Genomic DNA, 19,196 nt, shown 5'->3' with positions numbered 1-19,196 from the left:
GGGGGGGGGGATGACCTTGGCAAGATGTTCATCTTCATCGATGACGTTGTTGCTCGTTTTAGCCTTAGTTTAATTGCTCTAATTCTGTCACCTCTGCTCGAGTCGCCAGGTATCTTTCTGATACCGCCACGTGGTTCAAGTCCGAGTAATGATTAATAATCCAATACACTGCTTCGTAAGAGTTAAATCAACGCTCATTTATTATATACAGCAATTAATACTTATACATTAATTCTACTTCTAAGCTACTTCCTACAACGAACAGGCCAATACTTAACTTTGGAAATGGCCCACCAGGTCAGGGAAACGAATGGCCTTTCGAAGGAGTTCTGAGCCTGCGGGATTCAAAGCTGGTACAGGTCGATAGTCAGGAGTGCCTATCTGGTAGTGATCGTTGGAGTAAGACTTACGTTTCATTCGGCTGTTGTTGGAGTGAAGAAGGGTGCAGCCGGGAGGAGAAGAAGGGTCGATTTGAACTTGGCCCCTATTCTTATAGTCCCCAGGGGCTTCCCGTCTCTCGGGGCGGACCTTGTACCTGGTTCCAAGTGATTGGACTTGGTCCAATATTCTCCAATGCAGGAGCGATTCCTTGATCGAGGGGTGGTCGTTTACCTTTCTTTGTGACAGCTCCTGCTGGCGCCGAAAGGTCTGGGTCGGCTTTGTGTGTCTATTTTGTATCGATTGTTCCCGGGGATTGCTGCTTAGTATGCAGATGGCTGGGGTGTTATGTTGATGGCTGCAGGTATCGGTTTGGTCTGGCTTCTCCAGAGGCGAATACACTGTTTTACCTTCAGCTGTCTGTTTGAGTCCTGTTGGCTGATTTTCCCATCAGCCTCTTCCGCTCGCCATTTTAAATCGGGAGTCAGTCATTCTAATCGGGAGTCAGCCATTTTACATGGCTACAACGTGTTGAAGGCTGCGAAGAAGATATTGTAGTTCCTCCTCTCCGGGAAAGTACTGGTCGACGAAGGGTACTCTGTCGGTTGTGTCCCGTGCTCATCTTCGGAGGAGGTTGGTGCGTTGTTGGTGCGTTTTTTTTTTTGCTGTGGCACATTGGAACTGTCGATCGATGAGTCGAGCGCCATATCCCGTTCGTATGAGGGCATCTTTCAGCGTCTGTAGATGTCTGTTACGCTCCTCCTCGTCTGAGCAGATCCTGTGTATACGGAGGGCTTGTCCATAGGGGATGGCTTCTTTAATGTGTTTCGGGTGGAAGCTGGAGAAGTGGAGCATCGTGAGGTTATCCGTGGGCTTGCGGTAAAGCAAAGTGCTGAGGTGACCGTCCTTGATGGAGACAAGTGTGTCCAAGAATGCAACTGATTTTGGACAGTAGTCCATGGTGAGTCTGATGGTGGGATGGAACTTATTAATGTCATCGAGTAGTCGTTTCAGTGATTCTTTGCCATGGGCCCAAAGGAAAAAAGTGTCATCGATGTATCTGGTGTATAACGTCGGTTGAAGGTCCTGTGAGGAGGTCTTGTTCAAACCGGTGCATGAAGATGTTGGCGTATTGGGGCCGCGAATTTTTCTGGTCTCTTTTTTTCTGGTCTCTTAATCCAATCTTTCTTTCCCTCTGTTTTGTTCTGTACCTGATTTGACATTAAATTCACCCCCCTTCTTTTTGTTTTTTAAAATAGTTTTTATTAAGGTTTTCATAAAATATCAATAACAAAATGAAAAAGGAATCCAACAGGGTTAAGTACAAAACAGGGTCAAGAAAAGCAACCCTCCCTACTCCCCTCCCCCCTGTACATAAATACTAAATTAACATTAACACCCCGACTGAACACAACTGGTATATACACCCCCCTGGACCCCCCCCTGTAAATAACAGAAACAGAAATAAAGTAACACCCGCCCCCCCCCCCCCGCGAGCTGCTGCTGCCATTGACCAATGTCTACCGTTCTGCCACGAAGTCTAAGAACGGTTGCCACCGCCTAAAGAACCCTTGTACTGACCCTCTCAAGGCGAATTTCACCCTCTCCAATTTAATGAACCCCGCCATATCGTTGATCCAGGATACCACGCTTGGGGGCCTCGCATTCTTCCACTGAAGAATCCTTCGCCGGGCTAAAAGGGACGCAAAGGCCAGAATACCGGCCTTTTTCGCCTCCTGCACTCCCGGCTCCTCTGCCACCACAAATATTGCGAGCCCCCAGCCCAGTTTGACCCTGGATCCTACCACCCTCGACACCGTCCTCGCACGCCCTTCCAAAATTCCTCCAGCGTTGGGCATGCCCAGAACATATGGGTGTGATTTGCTGGGCTCCCTGAGCACCTAACACACCTGTCCTCACCCCCAAAGAACCTGCTCATCCTTGTCCCGGTCATGTGTGCCCTGTGCAGCACCTTAAACTGTATGAGGCTGAGCCTCACGCACGATGAGGAAGAGTTCACCCTCCCTAGGGCATCTGCCAACATCACTTCCTCAATCTCCTCTCCCAACTACCTTTCACCTCCACCACCGAGGCCTCCTCCTCCTCCTGCATCACCTGGTAAGTTTCCGAGATCTTGCCCCCCCCCCCCTCCGACAGCACCCTGTCCTGTACGGTGCGCGGCAGTAGCCGCGGGAATTCCACGACCTGCCGTCTGACAAACGCCCTTACCTGTAAGTACCTGAAGGTATTCCCCGGAGGGAGCCCGTACTTCTCCTCCAGCTCGCCCAGGCTCGCGAACTTCCCGTCCACAAACAGGTCCCCCAACTTTCGTATCCCTGCCACGTGCCACACCGAAAACCCTCCACCTGTTCTCCCTGGGGCGAACAGGTGGTTCCCCCGTAATGGGGTCCATGCCGAGGCCCCAACATCCCCCCTATGCCACCTCCACTGCCCCCAGATTTTGAGAGCAGCCGCCACCACCGGGCCCGTGGTATACCTCCTTGGAGGGAACGGCAGCGGCGCCGTTGCCAGCGCCCCCAGACTCGTACCCACACAAGACGCCGTCTCCAACCTCTTCCATGCAGCCCCCCTCCCCCTCCATCACCCACTTGCGTACCATCGTCGCATTGGCGGCCCACTAGTACCAACAGAGGTTGGGCAGCGCCAGTCCCCCCCCTATCTCTACTCCGCTCCAGGAACACCCTTCTGACCCTCGGAGTCCCTCGCACCCACACATAGCCCATTATACTCCTGTTAACCCGCCTAAAAAAAGCCTTCGGGATAAACACGGGGAGGCACTGGAACAGGAACAAAAACCTTGGGAGCACCGTCATTTTGATTGACTGCACCCTACCCGCCAAGGACAGTGACAACGCATCCCACCTCTTGAACAACTCCTCCATTTGCACCACCAGCCTTGTAAAGTTAAGCCTATGCAGGGCCCCCCAGCTCCTGGCCACCTGGACCCCCAAGTACCTGAAGCTCCTCTCCGCCCTTTTTAGTGGGAGCGCGCCAATCCCCCTCTCCTGGTCCCCTGGGTGAACCACGAACAGCTCACTCTTCCCCATGTTGAGCTTGTACCCTGAAAAGTCCCAGAATTCCCTAAGAATCCCCATTACCTCCGGCATTCCCCCCACCGGGTCCGCCACATATAGCAGCAGGTCGTCCGCATAGAGCGACACCCTATGCTCCTCCCCACCCCGCACCAACCCCCTCCAGTACGTCGACTCCCTCAGTGCCATAGCCAGGGGTTCAATCGCCAGTGCGAAGAGCAGGGGGGACAGGGGACACCCCTGTCTCGTCCCTCGGTGCAACCAAAAGTACTCGGACCGCCTCCTGTTTGTGGCCAAACTCGCCATCGGGACCTCATACAACAGCCTAACCCACCTGACAAACCCCTCCCCAAACCCGAACCTCTTTAGCACCTCCCACAGGTACCCCCACTCTACCCTATCGAAGGCTTTCTCACCGTCCATCGCCACCACTATCTCCGCCTCCCCCTCCCTCGCCGGCATCATGATAACATTCAAAAGCCCCCGCACATTCGCATTCAACTGCCTTCCCTTCACAAACCCCATCTGGTCTTCATGGATGATCTGCGGCACACAAACCTCAATCCTCGTGGCTAAGACCTTCGCCAGCACCTTGGCATCTACCTTTAGCAACAAAATCGGTCTGTAAGACCCACATTGCAGGGGATCCTTGTCCCACTTCAGGATCAAGATCAGTGCCCGGGACGTCATCGGGGGCAAAGCCCCACTCTCCCTTGCCTCATTGAAGGCCCTGACGAGCAACGGGCCCAACAGGTCCATATATTTTTTTATAGAATTCGACCAGGAAACCATCACGCCCCGGTGCCTTCCCTGCCTGCATGCTTCCTATCCCTTTGGTCAGCTCCTCCAGCCCAATCGGGGCCCCCAATCCCACCACCAGTCCCTCTTCCAACCCTCTTCTACCTTTGGAAACCTCAATTGGTCCAGGAAGCGGCCCATCCCTCCCTCTTCCTGTGGGGGCTCGGATCGGTACAATTCCTCGTAAAAGTCCCTGAAGACCCCATTGATGCCAACCCCACTCCGCACCACACTCCCTCCCCTGTCCTCAACTCCCCCAATCTCCCTAGCTGCGTCCCGCTTCTGAAGCTGATGACCCATACTCGTAGACCGCCCCCTGGGCCTTCCTCCACTGCACCTCCGCCTTCCTGGTGGTCACCAGGTCGAGTTCGGCCTGGAGGCGGCGCCTCTTCCTGAACAATCCTTCCTCGGGCACCTCCGCATACCTCCCGTCTCCCCTCACCATCTCCCCCACCAGCCTCGCCCTCACCCCCCGCTCCCTCTGCTCCTTGTGGGCCCTAATGGAGATCAGCTCTCCCCTCACCCCCACCTTCAGTGCCTCCCATACCATCCCCACACGGACCTCCCCGTTGTCGTTGGTCTCCAAGTACCTCTCTATACTTCCTCAGACACGCTCGCTCACATCCTCGTCCGCCAACAGCCCCACCTCCAAGCGCCACAACGGGTGCTGGTCCCTCTCCTCCCCATCTCCAAGTCCACCCAATGCGAGGCATGGTCCGAAATGGCTATTGATGAATACTCAATATCCTCTACTCTCGCTATCAGCGCCCTACTCAAAATGAAAAAGTCGATTTGGGAATAAGCCTTATGGTCATGTGAGAACAATGAAAATTCCCTTGCCCCCGGCGTTGCAAATCTCCAAGGGTCCACCCCTACCATCTGGTCCATAAACCCCCTCAGCACTCTAGCCGCCGCCGGCTTCCTACCCATCCTAGACCTGGAGCGATCCAGTGCCGGATCCAGCACCATGTTAAAGTCTCCCCCCATTATCAGGCCCCCCACTTCCAAGTCTGGGATCTGACCCAACATACGCCGCATAAAACCCGCATCCCAATTCGGGGCATACACATTGACCAGTACCACCCTCTCTCCCTGCAACTTGCCGCTTACCATTACGTACCTACCGCCATTATCTGCCTCAATGCTCGACGCCTCGAATGACACCTTCTTTTCCACCAAGATCGCCACCCCTCGATTTTTGGCATCCAGCCCCGAGTGAAACACCTGACCTACCCACCCTTTCCTCAATCTTACCTGGTCTGCCACCTTCAGGTGTGTCTCCTGGAGCATAACCACATCCGCCTTCAGCCCCTTCAGGTGCGCAAACACGCGGGCCTGCTTAACTGGCCCATTCAGTCACCTTATATTCCAGGTTATCAGCCGGATCAGGGGGCTACCCGCCCCCCTCCCCAGCCGACTAGCCAGGACCCCTCCTCGGCCAGCCACGCGCCCACACTCGGCCCGTTCCCCACAGTGGCATACCCCCGTCTCGACCCCCCCCCCCCTCCCCCCACTTGCTCCAGCTCCTCCTTGACCATAGCAGCAGCAACTCTATTCCCGCCCCCCCCCCCCCCCCCCCCAAGGACCCATCCTAGCTGATTTACTCCCCTCATTGCACTTCCGCAAGTCAGCTGACTCCTGCTGACCCCGGCCACTCCTTCGACTCCTCCCATTGTGACACACCCTCCTCTCCCGTTCCCCATCCATAGGCTCTCCTCCTCCCCCTTCCATTCTAAGCGCGGGAAACAACCTTCGCTTCCCTGGCCCCGCCCCCTCCAGTCTCCAGCGCGGGAAAAAGCCCGCGCTTTCCACCTACCCGGCCCCGCCACCTCTGACACAGCTCCTTTTACAGGCCCAGTCCCCTCACCCCCGACTCGGGCTTCCCCCTCTCCCTCGGGGCCCCATCTCACCGCCGGCCACCACCCCTGTTCCGTTTACCTACCCCCCTCCAAGAGCCCCCCCCCCCCGACCAACCCAGCCAAAACAGTGCCCAACCCGCCCCAACCACCCTCACCGACCCGAAAGAGAAAAACACAGAGAAAAAGAAACCAGGAGCAAAGCAAAGGCCCCCCCCCCCCTCAAAAAATTAACATATTAATCGCAGTCCCCAAACGCCCATCCCAACCCTCAATCTGTGTCCAACTTCTCGGCCTGAACAAAGGCCCACGCCTCCTCCGGAGACTCAAAATAATGGTGCCGGTCCTTGTAGGTAACCCACAGTCGCGCCGGCTGCAACATTCCAAACTTCACCCCCTTCCTGTGTAGCACAGCCTTCGTTCGATTGTACCCAGCCCTCCTCTTCGCCACCTCCGCACACCAGTCCTGGTATATTCGAACCTCTGCATTCTCCCACCTGCTGCTCCTCTCCTTCTTGGCCCACCTGAGCACACACTCCCGATCAACGAACCGATGAAACCGCACCATCCCGTGGAGGCTCGTTAGCCTTGGGCCTCCTCGCCACCACTCTATGTGCCCCTTCCAGCTCCAGGGGCCCCTTGAAGGACCCCGCTCCCATCAGCAAGTTCAACATGGTGACCACATAGGCCCCCACATCCGGCCCCTCCAGGAGGCCCAGAATCCGCAAATTCTTCCGCCTCAACCGATTCTCCATCTCCTCAAACCGCACCTGCCATTTCTTGTGGAGCGCCTCGTGCGCCTCCACCTTTACCGCCAGGCCTAAGATCTCGTTCTCGTTGTCGAAGATCTTTTGTCGAGCCTCGCGGATCGCCACCCCATGGGCCGTCTGTGTCTCCAGTAGTTTATCAATAGAAGCCTTCATCGGCTCTAGCAGGTCCGCTTTAATCTCTCTGAAGCAGCGCTGGGTACCCTCCTGCTGCTCCTCCGTCCACTGCATCCACGCTGCCCGGTCTCTGCCCGCCGCCATTTTGTTCTTCTTCCCTCGCACCTTCTTCGGGTCCACCACCACCTTTTTAGTTGCCCCGCTCCTAGTATAAGCCATACATTATCGGGAAGCTGTTATAATCTCCTTCCCACACCAGGAAACGTCAAAAAGGTGCCGTTGGGGGCCCTGAAAAGAGCCCAAATGTCAGTTTTTGCGGGAGCCGCCGAATGTACGACTTAGCTCCGCATAGCCGCAACCGGAAGTCAAATTCACCCTCTCTAATTGACTTCTTTCTCATTCTTTTAACAATTAGTTTCACAATCCATCAACTTGATTAGTTAAGGAGATATACAGTTCCTTGCCTCAGACTCCAGGGGCCCAGTTTCTTTCACTGCAAAATTGACCAGAGTTTGCAGTGGTAACAACTAAAAAACTGTCAGCATTCGTCATCATTACTCCACTGAAACTGACAGCAATTTTAGGAATGGGTGCTCATGTTCCACTCTAGCCTCCTCCCATCTTTTCTCATCTAAATTTACCATCATAATTCTCTATTTCCTTCTCCATCATATATTTTACTTCCTCTTAAAAGCGAGAGGAAGCAAGTTCCAGATTTTTATCACTCTTTGGGTAAAGACATTTCTTCTGAATTCCCTACTGGATTTCTTGGTGTCTCTTATATTTATGGCCTCTAGTTATGCTCTTTTGCCACAAAAGTATCCTGCACCTCTCCATCAAAGAGAACCTCTAATTCCCTTTTATAATATGGCATCCAGAACTGCACATGGTACTCCAAGTGTGGTCTAACCAAGGTTCATAACATGTTTAGCATAACATCCCAACGTTTTTTATTCCTCCAAAAATAAAGCCTAATAACTTGGTTTGCTTTTGTAAAGTAATCCTGCTAACTCATGGAACTTTTAGTGATTGGTGCATTTGTATTCCAAGATCCCTTTATTCCTCTACCCCACCTCAATGTGCACCTTTCAAGCTCTGCCAGAGGATGCACTGTTGCGATCCCCCAGCAAATCTTAAGCAATTCACAAACTGACAAAAATGTCTAATTTTACACCATTAGTTTTGCTTAAAAACCCTTGAAAGGTTACACATGTTAAATGACTTGTAACTGCAATGTTTACAGCATACTAAATTCATAATTACTGTTAAACACCCTCACTGATCCTGAAATGCTAAATTTATATTTGCGAAATGACAGATTATGGTAGAAAAAATTGCACATTTTTAAAATGATTTATAGTTTGACATTTTAACTTCTACTTAATTTAATCATCATAATTTATTTTGCTATTTAAAAAGTTAAATTAGTAACAAAGTATAATCAGTATTTTTAAGCCTGCCTACTGACATCACTATTGCTGGACGCCCTAAAATCCCCTTGACTTGAGACCCGATTGAAATTGCATCGGGAAAGTTGAAATCCATGCCGTGGAGATTGTTAGATCTTTGTTGGCAGGGTTCTTAAAGATCAGCGGCGACCACCATTCACTGCTGATAGCAAAAACAGCTCATTATCACCATACAATTTTTTTTTATTTTTTATTTTTTAAATGGACAATGGGTAAGTTAGATGTTGAGCCACAGAAAATGAAAGACACAAAAAATTTGGGTACGGAATTCTGGCAAACAATTGCAAATCAAAATGATGCAATATAAATTATTTGCTTGGATTGTTTGAAGCATTTGTCCCCAATTCACTCCACTAAATCCCATGTCCTATCTCATGGACCTACCATGATGTTTATCCTATAGAGTGACTTAGTTCTTAATTGCATTTGGTGCTGCATCTGATCATTTTAAACATTACCTTTTACGCTCATCCTCAGTCACGTTGCTTAAAAGAAAATCCTTGACTACGCACGTATTGTCGAGCCATTCTATCAAACCAAGTCTTAAGAAAAAAAAAATTAGTATTTTCCGAAATGTCATAATATATAGTGTATAATGTTCCTGCTATGCAACATCCAAATTATTAAACATACCAGATAAGCTTTTAAGTTACAAAAATATGTGGGTTGATTTTGTTTAAGGCAAATCAAGTTAATATATATTTATATTATTGCAGAAATACAAAAGCATTGGAATGACCATAATAGGGAAGGCTTCCTCTGGTCGCTATTTGTAATTAAATCATAAATATGGTCTTTATACTCATATTTAGGAATAGACTATAAACAGCAAATAAAGGGATTTTCCCCCATAGATAAACAAGGAACATCCAAGCAGTAGCTTGCTCAGCTCCTATCCAATCTGCTGCATGTTTAAATCCTAATGCGACTGTCTGCAACAGGGTGAGTATTTTTATTGTTTTTCTGATGGGATGAAGGAAGCAAGAGAGACTGCCATGTTCTACTTCATCCCACATGAACCTCTGTATTTTGTTCAACCTGTGGCCACATTGTTGACTGCTCCTGCTTGCTTAATTAATGAGAACTTGGTGATGAAATGTATGGGGAAGAATGAAAACAAGTAAAACTGCAAGTAATCCCAGTAATTGAGTTACTAAATTTTCTTCTTGAAATTGCTGTAAAAATATTTGAAAATTGCAGCAATGATTCTATACTGTATCGTGTTCACAATTAATACAGTATTTAAGTGTACATTTCAAGCTAGCAGATTTTCTCAGATGGAGTATTTTGTTGTATCTTAAAAAATATATCTTTGGAAAAAATAAGGGAACTTTTAAGTCAACATAGAAAACATAAAAAATAGAAGCAGAAGGCTATTCGGCCCTTCGAGTCAAAAAATGCCTCACGTTACAAAATGGTTGAGGTAAGGTGAAATTTAAACCACTGTCGCAGAAGAAGCAATGCAGCCTACTCCAAAATATATATAACTTTAAGTCAGCACGTCAGTTTTCAGTGAATATTTCCACAGCCAGAGGAATTGTACAAGTTTCAAAGCTGTACCATGGAAAGGTATTATCCCAAGTGATCTGGTGGTATGGTGTCCCTGGGGAGTAGTATGGGTCATTCAACAGATGTTTAATTTCAGTTATTCAGAGCTGATGGATAGAATAACTGTCAATTTTCAAGAATAACCACTACTGATTTAATCTAATTGCCGTACCTTGATGTCATAGGAATGACTTGATAAGTCTTCAACTGCAAACCTCTTTGACTGCATGCTGCATCCCGAGAAAGGATAATGTTCATGATGTCAAATAGCTGCTCAATTCGTTGATCTTGTCGTAAATCTTCACCGCCCTTCACAAGGAAAGGATATTCCTTTTCATCATTGCCACGAATTATCAAGCGCTTTGGCTTCCTTATAGAGTTCATAACTTTTATCTGGGTAAAATCATGGGGGCAGTAATTAAAATACGTTCATGTTATTACCACTGCAGTGAAAGTGAGCTTGCATGTGATACTGGCTCGGGAACACTGTCATACCTACTACTAGCACCAGCAAAGATTTTCCATTCAGATTGTTACTTCAGAATAATTGTTAAATTAAGTATTAGCTGCAAATTGCAAATGAAGTTTTCTCACCAAAAACTTTCATTCCTTTATTACCCAAATTGTTAATCCAGTTATTGTAATTCTGATATAGAATAATTTTACTTCCTGTTTAGAAATAAAAATAGTTCCTGAACATGTTTTAGTTCAGTACAACTGAATAACTAAACAGGAAGTCACAAAGATGCTTACTGGTTTAGTAGTGCACTATCTCAGTCACATTATCAGTTTTATATTTCTCTTACAACGAGGCACACAAATTTGAAATGTTCATATAAAAATACAACAATGAAAGACAAAAGGTATGTGAAGTTTGAATACAGATACACAAAACGGGCAAAAAAAATGCAGGTTCCATTGAGGGCTGCAAGTAATATGTTTACATGAATATGGTAAAATATTGCAATTTTCATAGTATATTATAATGGTATAGAATCACATTGTGGAACGTAAAAGCAGAGTATGCATCGGCAAAGAATTGATTTGCAGCTGTCTTCTCTTGAGAAGTCTCCACATTAACTAACTTAACTGGCCTCTACAAATGCTGCCGGACTGTTCAGTCTTTCCAGAATTTTGTTTTTTGTTTCAGTTCTGGCAGCTGCAATTGTGTGTTTGGAACAGCTTCCAATAGTTTGGCCATCTTTAAGGAGGTAAGATCAGTGCAAGCTATACAATTTCCTTAAAGAAATGACGAACAATCAAAATATATTTGCAGGCACATGATAGCTAGTTCATACCCTTTCATCAAATCCAGTGATTCGTGCATGATATTCTGGCATCGGCTTGGATTTGCCGTCATACTGTCCTAGATGGAAAATGAAACTGTTATTGATGGCTGATTTATATCAGTTTCTTGATCTTAATGAGAAGAAAAGGCTTTTTGCGTATTATTTATTTTCTCATATACTTTCCAATTCCCCTTGAATTGAATGGCTAGCTAGGCCATTTCAAAGGGTAGTTACGAATTTAGGGAAGCATGGTAGCACAGTGGTTAGCTAGTTGCTTCACAGCTCCAGGGTCCCAAGTTCGATTCCTGGCTTGGGTCACCGTCTGTGTGGAGTCTACACGTTCTCCCAGCGTCTGCGTGGGTTTCCTCCGGGTGCTCCAGTTTCCTCCCACAGTCCAAAGAAGTGCAGGTTAGGTGGATTGGCCATGATAAATTGCCCTTAGTGTCCAAAAAGGTTAGCTGGGGTCACTGGGTTAGGGTGGAGGCGTGGGCCTAAGTGGAGTGATCTTTCTAAGAGCCGGTGCAGACTCGATGGGCTGAATGGCCTCCATCTGCACTGTAAATTCTATGATTCTATATATTGTTGTGGGATCTGGAGTCACATGTAGGACAGACCAGGTATGGATGACAGATTTCTTTCCCTAAAAAGGGAAAGAGTGAACAAATGGGTTTTTACATCAATCAATGATAGTTTCATTGTCACCATTCCATTCCAGTTTTTTTAATAACCAAATTTCATTTCTACCAGCCACAATGGTGGTATTTGAACCCACCCTCCCAGAGCATTAGCCTGGGGCCCTGGATTACTAATCTTTATCAATCTTTATAGAAGACCAGGGGCGAGATTCTCCGACCCCCCGCCGGGTCGGAGAATCGCCGGGGCCTGGCGTGAATCCCGTCCCCGCCGGTTGCCGAATTCTCCACCACCGGATAGTCGGCGGGGGCGGGAATTGCGCCGCGCCGCGCCGGTTGGCGGGCCTTCCCCCGCCATTCTCCGGCCCGGATGGGCCGAAGTCCCGCCGCTAAAATGCCTGTCCCGCCGGCGTAGATTAAACCACCTACCTTACCGGCGGGACAAGGCGGCGCGGGCGGGCTCCGGGGTCCTGGGGGGGGGGGGGGCGGGGCGATCTGGCCCCGGGGGGTGTCCCCACGGTGGCCTGGCCCGCGATCGGGGCCCACCGATCAGCGGGCGGGCCTGTGCCGTGGGGGCACTCTTTCCCTTCCGCCTTCGCCACGGTCTCCACCATGGCGGAGGCGGAAGAGACTCTCCACTGCGCATGCGCGGGAATGCAGTCAGCTGCCGCTAACACTCCCGCGCATGCGCCGCCTGGAGATGTCATTTCCGCGCCAGCTGGCGGGGCACCAAAGGCCTTTTCTGCCAGCTGGCGGGTCGGAAATTCGTCCGGCGTCGACCTAGCCCCTTAAGGTTGGGTTTCGGCCCCCAAAGATGCGGAGCATTCCGCACCTTTGGGGCGGCGCGATGCCCGACTGATTTGCGCCGCTTTGGGCGCCAGTCGGCGGACATCGCGCCGTTTCCGGAGAATTTCGCCCCTGGTCACCAGAAAATATTTCCTACTTTCTTTTGTTGGAAAATGTCTCTCACCCACATTTTTTTCAGTTGTGAGAAATGTCATGAGATTTATACTGATTGTAAAGACTCATTTGCAATGGGTATCCAAGGTGGTGTCATTAGCAACAATGGACCAAGATCAGTGAATCACCCAAGTTTTTAATTTTATTTGAGCCACCAAATTTTGTTGCTTTAGTTTCCCCTTCAGAATGCATGAAATCTTTATTAGAAATTTGCAGAGACAGAAGACAATATTACATATGACCAGGATCAGACAAAGTGCTCCATCTTCAAACAAAAGCACAATATTTCTTTTTAGTTAAATTATTTGAGTAATGTTAAGAGAACCCCAGGTTTAAATCTTTGAAGATTAACTTGGCAAGCACTTACTATTTAAGCAAACATGCAACAGGAAGTGTATATTTGTATTTCTCTAGTCAATATTCATGAAAACATTGCAAACGTTCCTAACAGCAAAATTATAAAAATAAACTAAAAAAAGTTAAAAACAATTTAAAGAATAGCGTGTCAGATTAAGAGGATGCAACTTGCCAGGAATTTCTAATTCATTCCTTAGGTACTCAGGCTTGAATTCACTCATCCATGGTGAGTACTCTTTCAGGTTCCCAGGTTGCTCACACGATTTCTTGTTTATGCTGTCCTGGATTTTCTTTGTTGCTTCATTAAATGTTGTTAAATTCATGTCCAGTAGTTTTGAGCCTTCTTTTCCAAAATATTGATCAAAAAGCTTTTTGAATGTCTGGTTTTAAAAGCAGAATTACAGTAAGAACACCCAACTATGAATGTGATGGCCAGAACATATTATAGTTAAGAGGATAACAACATATCAATTCTGAAGTATCTTTAGATGTAAAATTAATACCCGCCATACTTTCAAAAAGGAATAAAACTCATTGATAAGCCCATATATAGTTTAAAGTGAGTCAGGCAAATCATAAAGATACAAGGTTTGGTCCCTAGCTTATGGTAGGTAGATGACCAAGGATGCTACAGTAAGCCTGATCAATCTGGGGTGCGGAGAAGAAATTTTGCAAAATATTCTACTCCATATTATCTTAACAATCCCTATTAAACACTGACGCATGTACACATTGGATTGGTGGAGGGAATGCAGGAGACTGGACTCAGCTATATTTATTGGAATTTAAAAGAATATGGGGGGAATTTTATAGAAACATATAAAATTATGAAGGGAATAGATAAGATAGAAACAGTGAGGTTGTTTCCACTGGCGGGTGAAACTAGAACTAGGGGGCAGAGCCTCAAAATAAGGGATGGCATTTTTAGGACTGAGTTGAGGAGGAACTTCTTCAGCCAAAGGGTTCTCAATCTGTGAATTTACCTGCCCAGTGAAGCAGTTGAGGCTATCACGTTTTCCCAATTAAAGGGCAATTTAGCATGGCCAATCCACCTACCCTGCACATCTTTGCGTTGTGGGGGTGAGACCCACGCAGACATGGGGAGAATGTGCAAACTCCTCACGGACAGTGACCGGAGACCAGGATCAAGCCCAGATCCTTGGTGCCGTGAAGCAGCAGAGCTAACCACTGCGCCACCAGCGAACCAGATGGCCTTTTAACAATAGTTTCACGATCGCAATTATTGAGTTTCAGCTTTCAATTTCATATTAATTAATTAAATTTAAATTCCACCAGCTGCCATGGTGGGATCCGCCCTACATCCCCAGAGCATTAGCCTGGACCTTTGGATTATTAGTCCAGAGACATTACCACTACGGCCTACTTTCCCCACTCAGATCCAGTCCCAGAAGCAGAAGAATAACTTCCAACACTGATCCTTTGGACATAAAATTTACTGATTAACTTTCACAAACCTGAGCATATCTTGTTCTGAATGCTCCAATTCCTGGAGATTGCGAAGATGCTAAATTTGAGTACATCTCATCATACATGTTTTTCAGAATCTTTTTAATTTTCACTTTCTTTTCCAGTTGATTCCTGAAATCGTTAACCCAGTCCTGTGAATGAACAAAATTTTGTTTTGCTGTTGAATTGAGACATAAATTATTCTTACGAAACGTCTGAATTCTGAATATTACCTTTTTAAAAAAAAAAATTAATGAAAGGTTTTCATAAAATATCAATAACAAAATAAGAAAAAAGAACCCAACAAGGTTAAGTACAAAACATAATCTAAAAAAGCAACCTCCCCCCCCTCGCCGTACATAAATAATAAATTAACATTAACACCCCGACTTAACACAACAAACAGGTGTGTACACCCACTCAAACCCTCCAGTGTAAATAACAAACAAAAATAAAGTAAACCCCCCCCCCCCCCCCCCCCCCCGAGCTGCTGCTGCCATTGACCAATGTCTATCGTTCTGCCAGAAAGTCTAAGAACGGTTGCCACCGCCTAAAGAACCCTTGTACCGACCCTCAAGGCGAATTTCACCCTCTCCAATTTAATGAACCCTGCCACACCGCTGATCCAGGATTCCACGCTTGGGGGCCTCGCATCTTTCCACTGAAGGAGAATCCTTCGTCGGGCTACCAGGGACGCAAAGGCCAGAATTCCGGCCTCTTTCGCCTCCTGCACTCCCGGCTCCTCTGCCACTCCAAATATTGCGAGCCCACAGCCAGGTCTGACCCTGGATCCTACCAGCCTCAACACCGTCCTCGCTACGCCCTTCCAAAATTCCTCCAGCGCTGGGCATGCCCAGAACATATGGGTGTGATTTGCTGGGCTCCCTGAGCACCTAACACACCTGTCCTCACCCCCAAAAAACCGGCTCATCCTTGTCCCAGTCATGTGTGCCCTGTGCAGCACCTTAAACTGTATGAGGCTGAGCCTCGCGCACGAAGAGGATGAATTCACCCTCCCTAGGGCATCTGCCCACGTCCCCTCTTCGATCTCCTCTCCCAACTCCTCCTCCCACCTACCTTTCAACTCCACCACTGAGGCTTCCTCCTCCATCACCTGGTAAGTTTCGGAGATCTTCCCCACTCTTTCTTTCTCCCCCCCCCCCCCCCCCCCCCCCCCCCCCCCCCGAGAGCATCCTGTCCTGTACTGTGTGTGGCAGTAGCCGCGGGAATTCCACCACCTGCCATCTGGCAAACGCTCTTACCTGTAAGTACCTGAAGGTGTTCCCCGGGGGGAGCCCGTACTTCTCCAGCTCACCCAAGCTCGCGAACTTCCCGTCCACAAACAGGTCCCCCAACCTTCGTATCCCTGCCCTGTGCCACCCCAAAAACCCTCCACCTGTTCTTCCTGGGGCGAACCGGTGGTTCCCCCGTAATGGGGTCCACACCGAGGCCCCAACTTCCCCCCTATGCCACCGCCATTGCCCCCAAAATTTGAGGGCCGCCACCACCACCGGGCTCGTGGTACACCCCCTTGGAGGGAGCGGCAGCGGCGCCGTTGCCAGCGCCCCCAGATTCGTACCCACACAGAACGCAGTCTCCAGCCTCTTCCATGCAACCCCCTCCCCCTCCATCACCCACTTGCACACCATCGTCACATTGGCGGCCCAGTAGTACCCACAGAGGTTGGGCAGCGCCAGCCCCCCCCCTATCGCTACTCCGCTCCAGGAACACCCTTCTCACCCTCGGAGTCCCTCACGCCCACACAAACCCCATTATACTCCTGTTAACCCGCCTGAAAAAAGCCTTCGGGATAAATTCTGAATATTACCTTAAAGAGCAAGTCTGGATTACTCAGCTGTTCTAAGGAATTAATGAAATTTTCAATCACTCCTCCTTTATTCAGTTTAGTTTTCAACCTGGAGAGAAAAACACAATATTCATGACAGGACAGGTTAGATTTTATAGATCAACATGAAGGGTATTTAATAACAATTCACATTTGCATTTCATTTGTTACATTAACAAACATCAAAGGTCAACAAAATGGTGGGAACCAGACTAAAATCATCGAATTTTACCATCTTCACATCTGCAGCAAATCTTACAAAATCCTTCACTTAAACTCATGACCACACGTGGCCACTTACTTGATATCAAGATATCTCATTGCCTTAAACATGGTCAACTGTTTAATAAATAATCTTCCCTCTCAGGCCAGGCATGCGGATTGCACAGTATTCAGTTACATTAACAATTCCGCAGGAAATTAAGCAATCCAACTGCATGTAAACATGTCCAGGCTTAGGTGATAAGTGGTAAGTAACATTTGCATCACACAAATGCAGGGCAATGGTATTCTCAAACCTGAGCGAATGCAATGATTTCCCATCATTAACATCTTCGGGGCGGGGGGTCACCACTGATCAGAGACTCAGTTGGACTAAGGTCAGGTTATTGACTGGGTATTGGACAACAAAAGCAGAAAATATTGGACAATCTCAACAGGTCTGACAGCATCTGTGGAGAGAGAAGGGAGCTAAAGTTTCGAGTCTGGATGACTCTTTGTCAAAGCTGGAGAGAACTGGAAATAGGGTCGGATTGCTACTGTTGTGTGTGTGTGTGTGTGTGTGTGTGTGTGTGTGTGGGGCTAATCAGAACTCCCAGCTGTGGCACAACCACTAGAGGGCATTACACAACCACGATTAAAGCACAGCTCATCAAGTCCTAGCCCTCACTCACCTAGCAGAGACTGGAGGAACAACAGGAGTGTAGCATAGATCTCAATCACGCCACCACATGTGGCCGAGATAAAGTTTGAACAGCTAGTCAAGTTCACTGTGTTATTATAGTTAGATCGGCAGAGTGTCGAACTCAACTAGTAGTTTTGTCGTTACTAAATAAATACTTTCAACTTTCTTCGAGGACTGGAGTATCTTTCAACATTGTCTACGGTTAGTAGCGACTTGTTACTCAAATAACATAACATAATAGACAGAAAGACAAAGGGAATGTAAATTGGGTGTTTAAGGCCAACAAGAGTGCTGATAGTGGCAAATAAGGAGATTTGAATATTTAAATGGCAGAGCAAAGTTAAGCAGCATGTCAAAGGATACCTAGGAACACGGAACGGATGGCACAAGTGTAACAACGATGAGGGGACGAAAGAGTGATGGAAGAAATGAAAGTAAATTGATAGAAATAAAAATTGGGTGAAGGTGGTGGAGTGAGTTCACAGTCTGAAGTTGTTGAACTCAGTGTTATGTCCGGAAGGCTGTAACGTGCCTAATCGGAAGATGAGGTGCTGTTCCTCCAGTTTGCACTAGGCTTAATAAGAACATTGCAGCGGGCCACAAACGGAAATGAATGAACTTGAAATGGCAAGCACAAGGTGGTCTGGGTCCCGCTTGCGACGGACCAAAGGTGTTCTGCGAAGTGATCACCCAGTCTGCATTGAGTCTCTCCAATGTAGAGTAGACCACAATGGGAGCAGCAAATGCAATGGACCAGATTAAAGGAGCTGCACGTGAAGCACTGCCTTACTTGAAAAGAGCTATTGGATGGTGAGCAGGGAGGAAGTAAAGGAGCAGGCGTTACACCTCCTCCGATTGCATGGGGTGCTGTGTGGGAAGAGGGCGAGGTGTTGGGGATGATGGAGGAGTACACCAGGGTACCCCGAAGAGAACTGTCCCTGTACAATTCTGACGGGGGAGTGAGGGGAAGATGTGTTTGGTGGTGGCTGGAGTTGGCAGAACTGGCAGAGGATGGTTCTTTGAATGTGGAGGCTGGTGGGGTGAAGTGAGGACAAGGGGATTCTATCCTGGTTCTGGGGAGAGGGGATGGGTGAGAGTAGAGATCAGTTGGACACAGTTGAGAACCCTGCCGACCACAGTGGGTGGAAAACCACGATTCAGGAAGAATGAAGACACGTTAGCAGCACTGTTTTGGAAAGCGGCATCATCAGAACAGGGGCAAAGGAACTGGGAGAATGGATGGAGTCCTTATAATAATAATAATAATAAGCAGAAAATATTGGACAATCTCAACAGGTCTGACAGCATCTGTGGAGAGAGAAGGGGGCTAACGTTTCGAGTCTGGATGACTTTGTCAAAGCTGGAGAGAACTGGAAATAGTGTCAGATTGCTACTGTTGTGTGTGTGTGTGTGTGTGTGTGTGTGTGTTTGTGAGGGGGGGGGGGCATGGAGTAGTGGGGCTGGATAGACGGCCAGCAATAGGTGGAGATTGACAAAGATGTTGTGGACAGTGTAATGATAATAATCTTTACTATGGTCACATATATGAACACTGCAATGAAGTTACTGTGAAAATCCCCTAGTCGCCACACTCCGACGCCTGTTTGGGTACACAGAGGGAGAATTCAGAACGTCCAATTCACCTAACAAGCACGTCTTTCAGGACTTGTGGGAGGAAACCGGAGCACCCGGAGGAAACTCACGCAGACACGGGGAGAACATGCAGACTCCGAACAGTGACCCAAGTGGGAATTG

General features: G+C 48.1%; 1 protein-coding gene across 5 annotated transcripts in view; it reads right to left on the bottom strand.

Moving 5' to 3' along the window:
• Positions 1-19,196, bottom strand: part of prkdc (protein kinase, DNA-activated, catalytic subunit) — a 344,146-nt gene that overhangs the window by 53,525 nt on the left and 271,425 nt on the right. For all 5 annotated transcript variants that reach the window (XM_072467802.1, XM_072467803.1, XM_072467800.1 and 2 more), the window contains 6 exons: positions 16,520-16,607; positions 14,700-14,843; positions 13,397-13,604; positions 11,285-11,352; positions 10,159-10,379; positions 8,897-8,980 (listed from right to left, as the gene is read on the bottom strand). In XM_072467802.1, the coding sequence (XP_072323903.1) occupies positions 8,897-8,980; positions 10,159-10,379; positions 11,285-11,352; positions 13,397-13,604; positions 14,700-14,843; positions 16,520-16,607 (813 nt within the window). The remainder of the gene's footprint in view (positions 1-8,896; positions 8,981-10,158; positions 10,380-11,284; positions 11,353-13,396; positions 13,605-14,699; positions 14,844-16,519; positions 16,608-19,196) is intronic.

This window comes from Scyliorhinus torazame, chromosome 11 (genome assembly GCF_047496885.1).
Source record: "Scyliorhinus torazame isolate Kashiwa2021f chromosome 11, sScyTor2.1, whole genome shotgun sequence".
NCBI lineage: Eukaryota > Metazoa > Chordata > Chondrichthyes > Carcharhiniformes > Scyliorhinidae > Scyliorhinus > Scyliorhinus torazame.
This window is presented reverse-complemented; position numbering and strand designations above follow the sequence as displayed.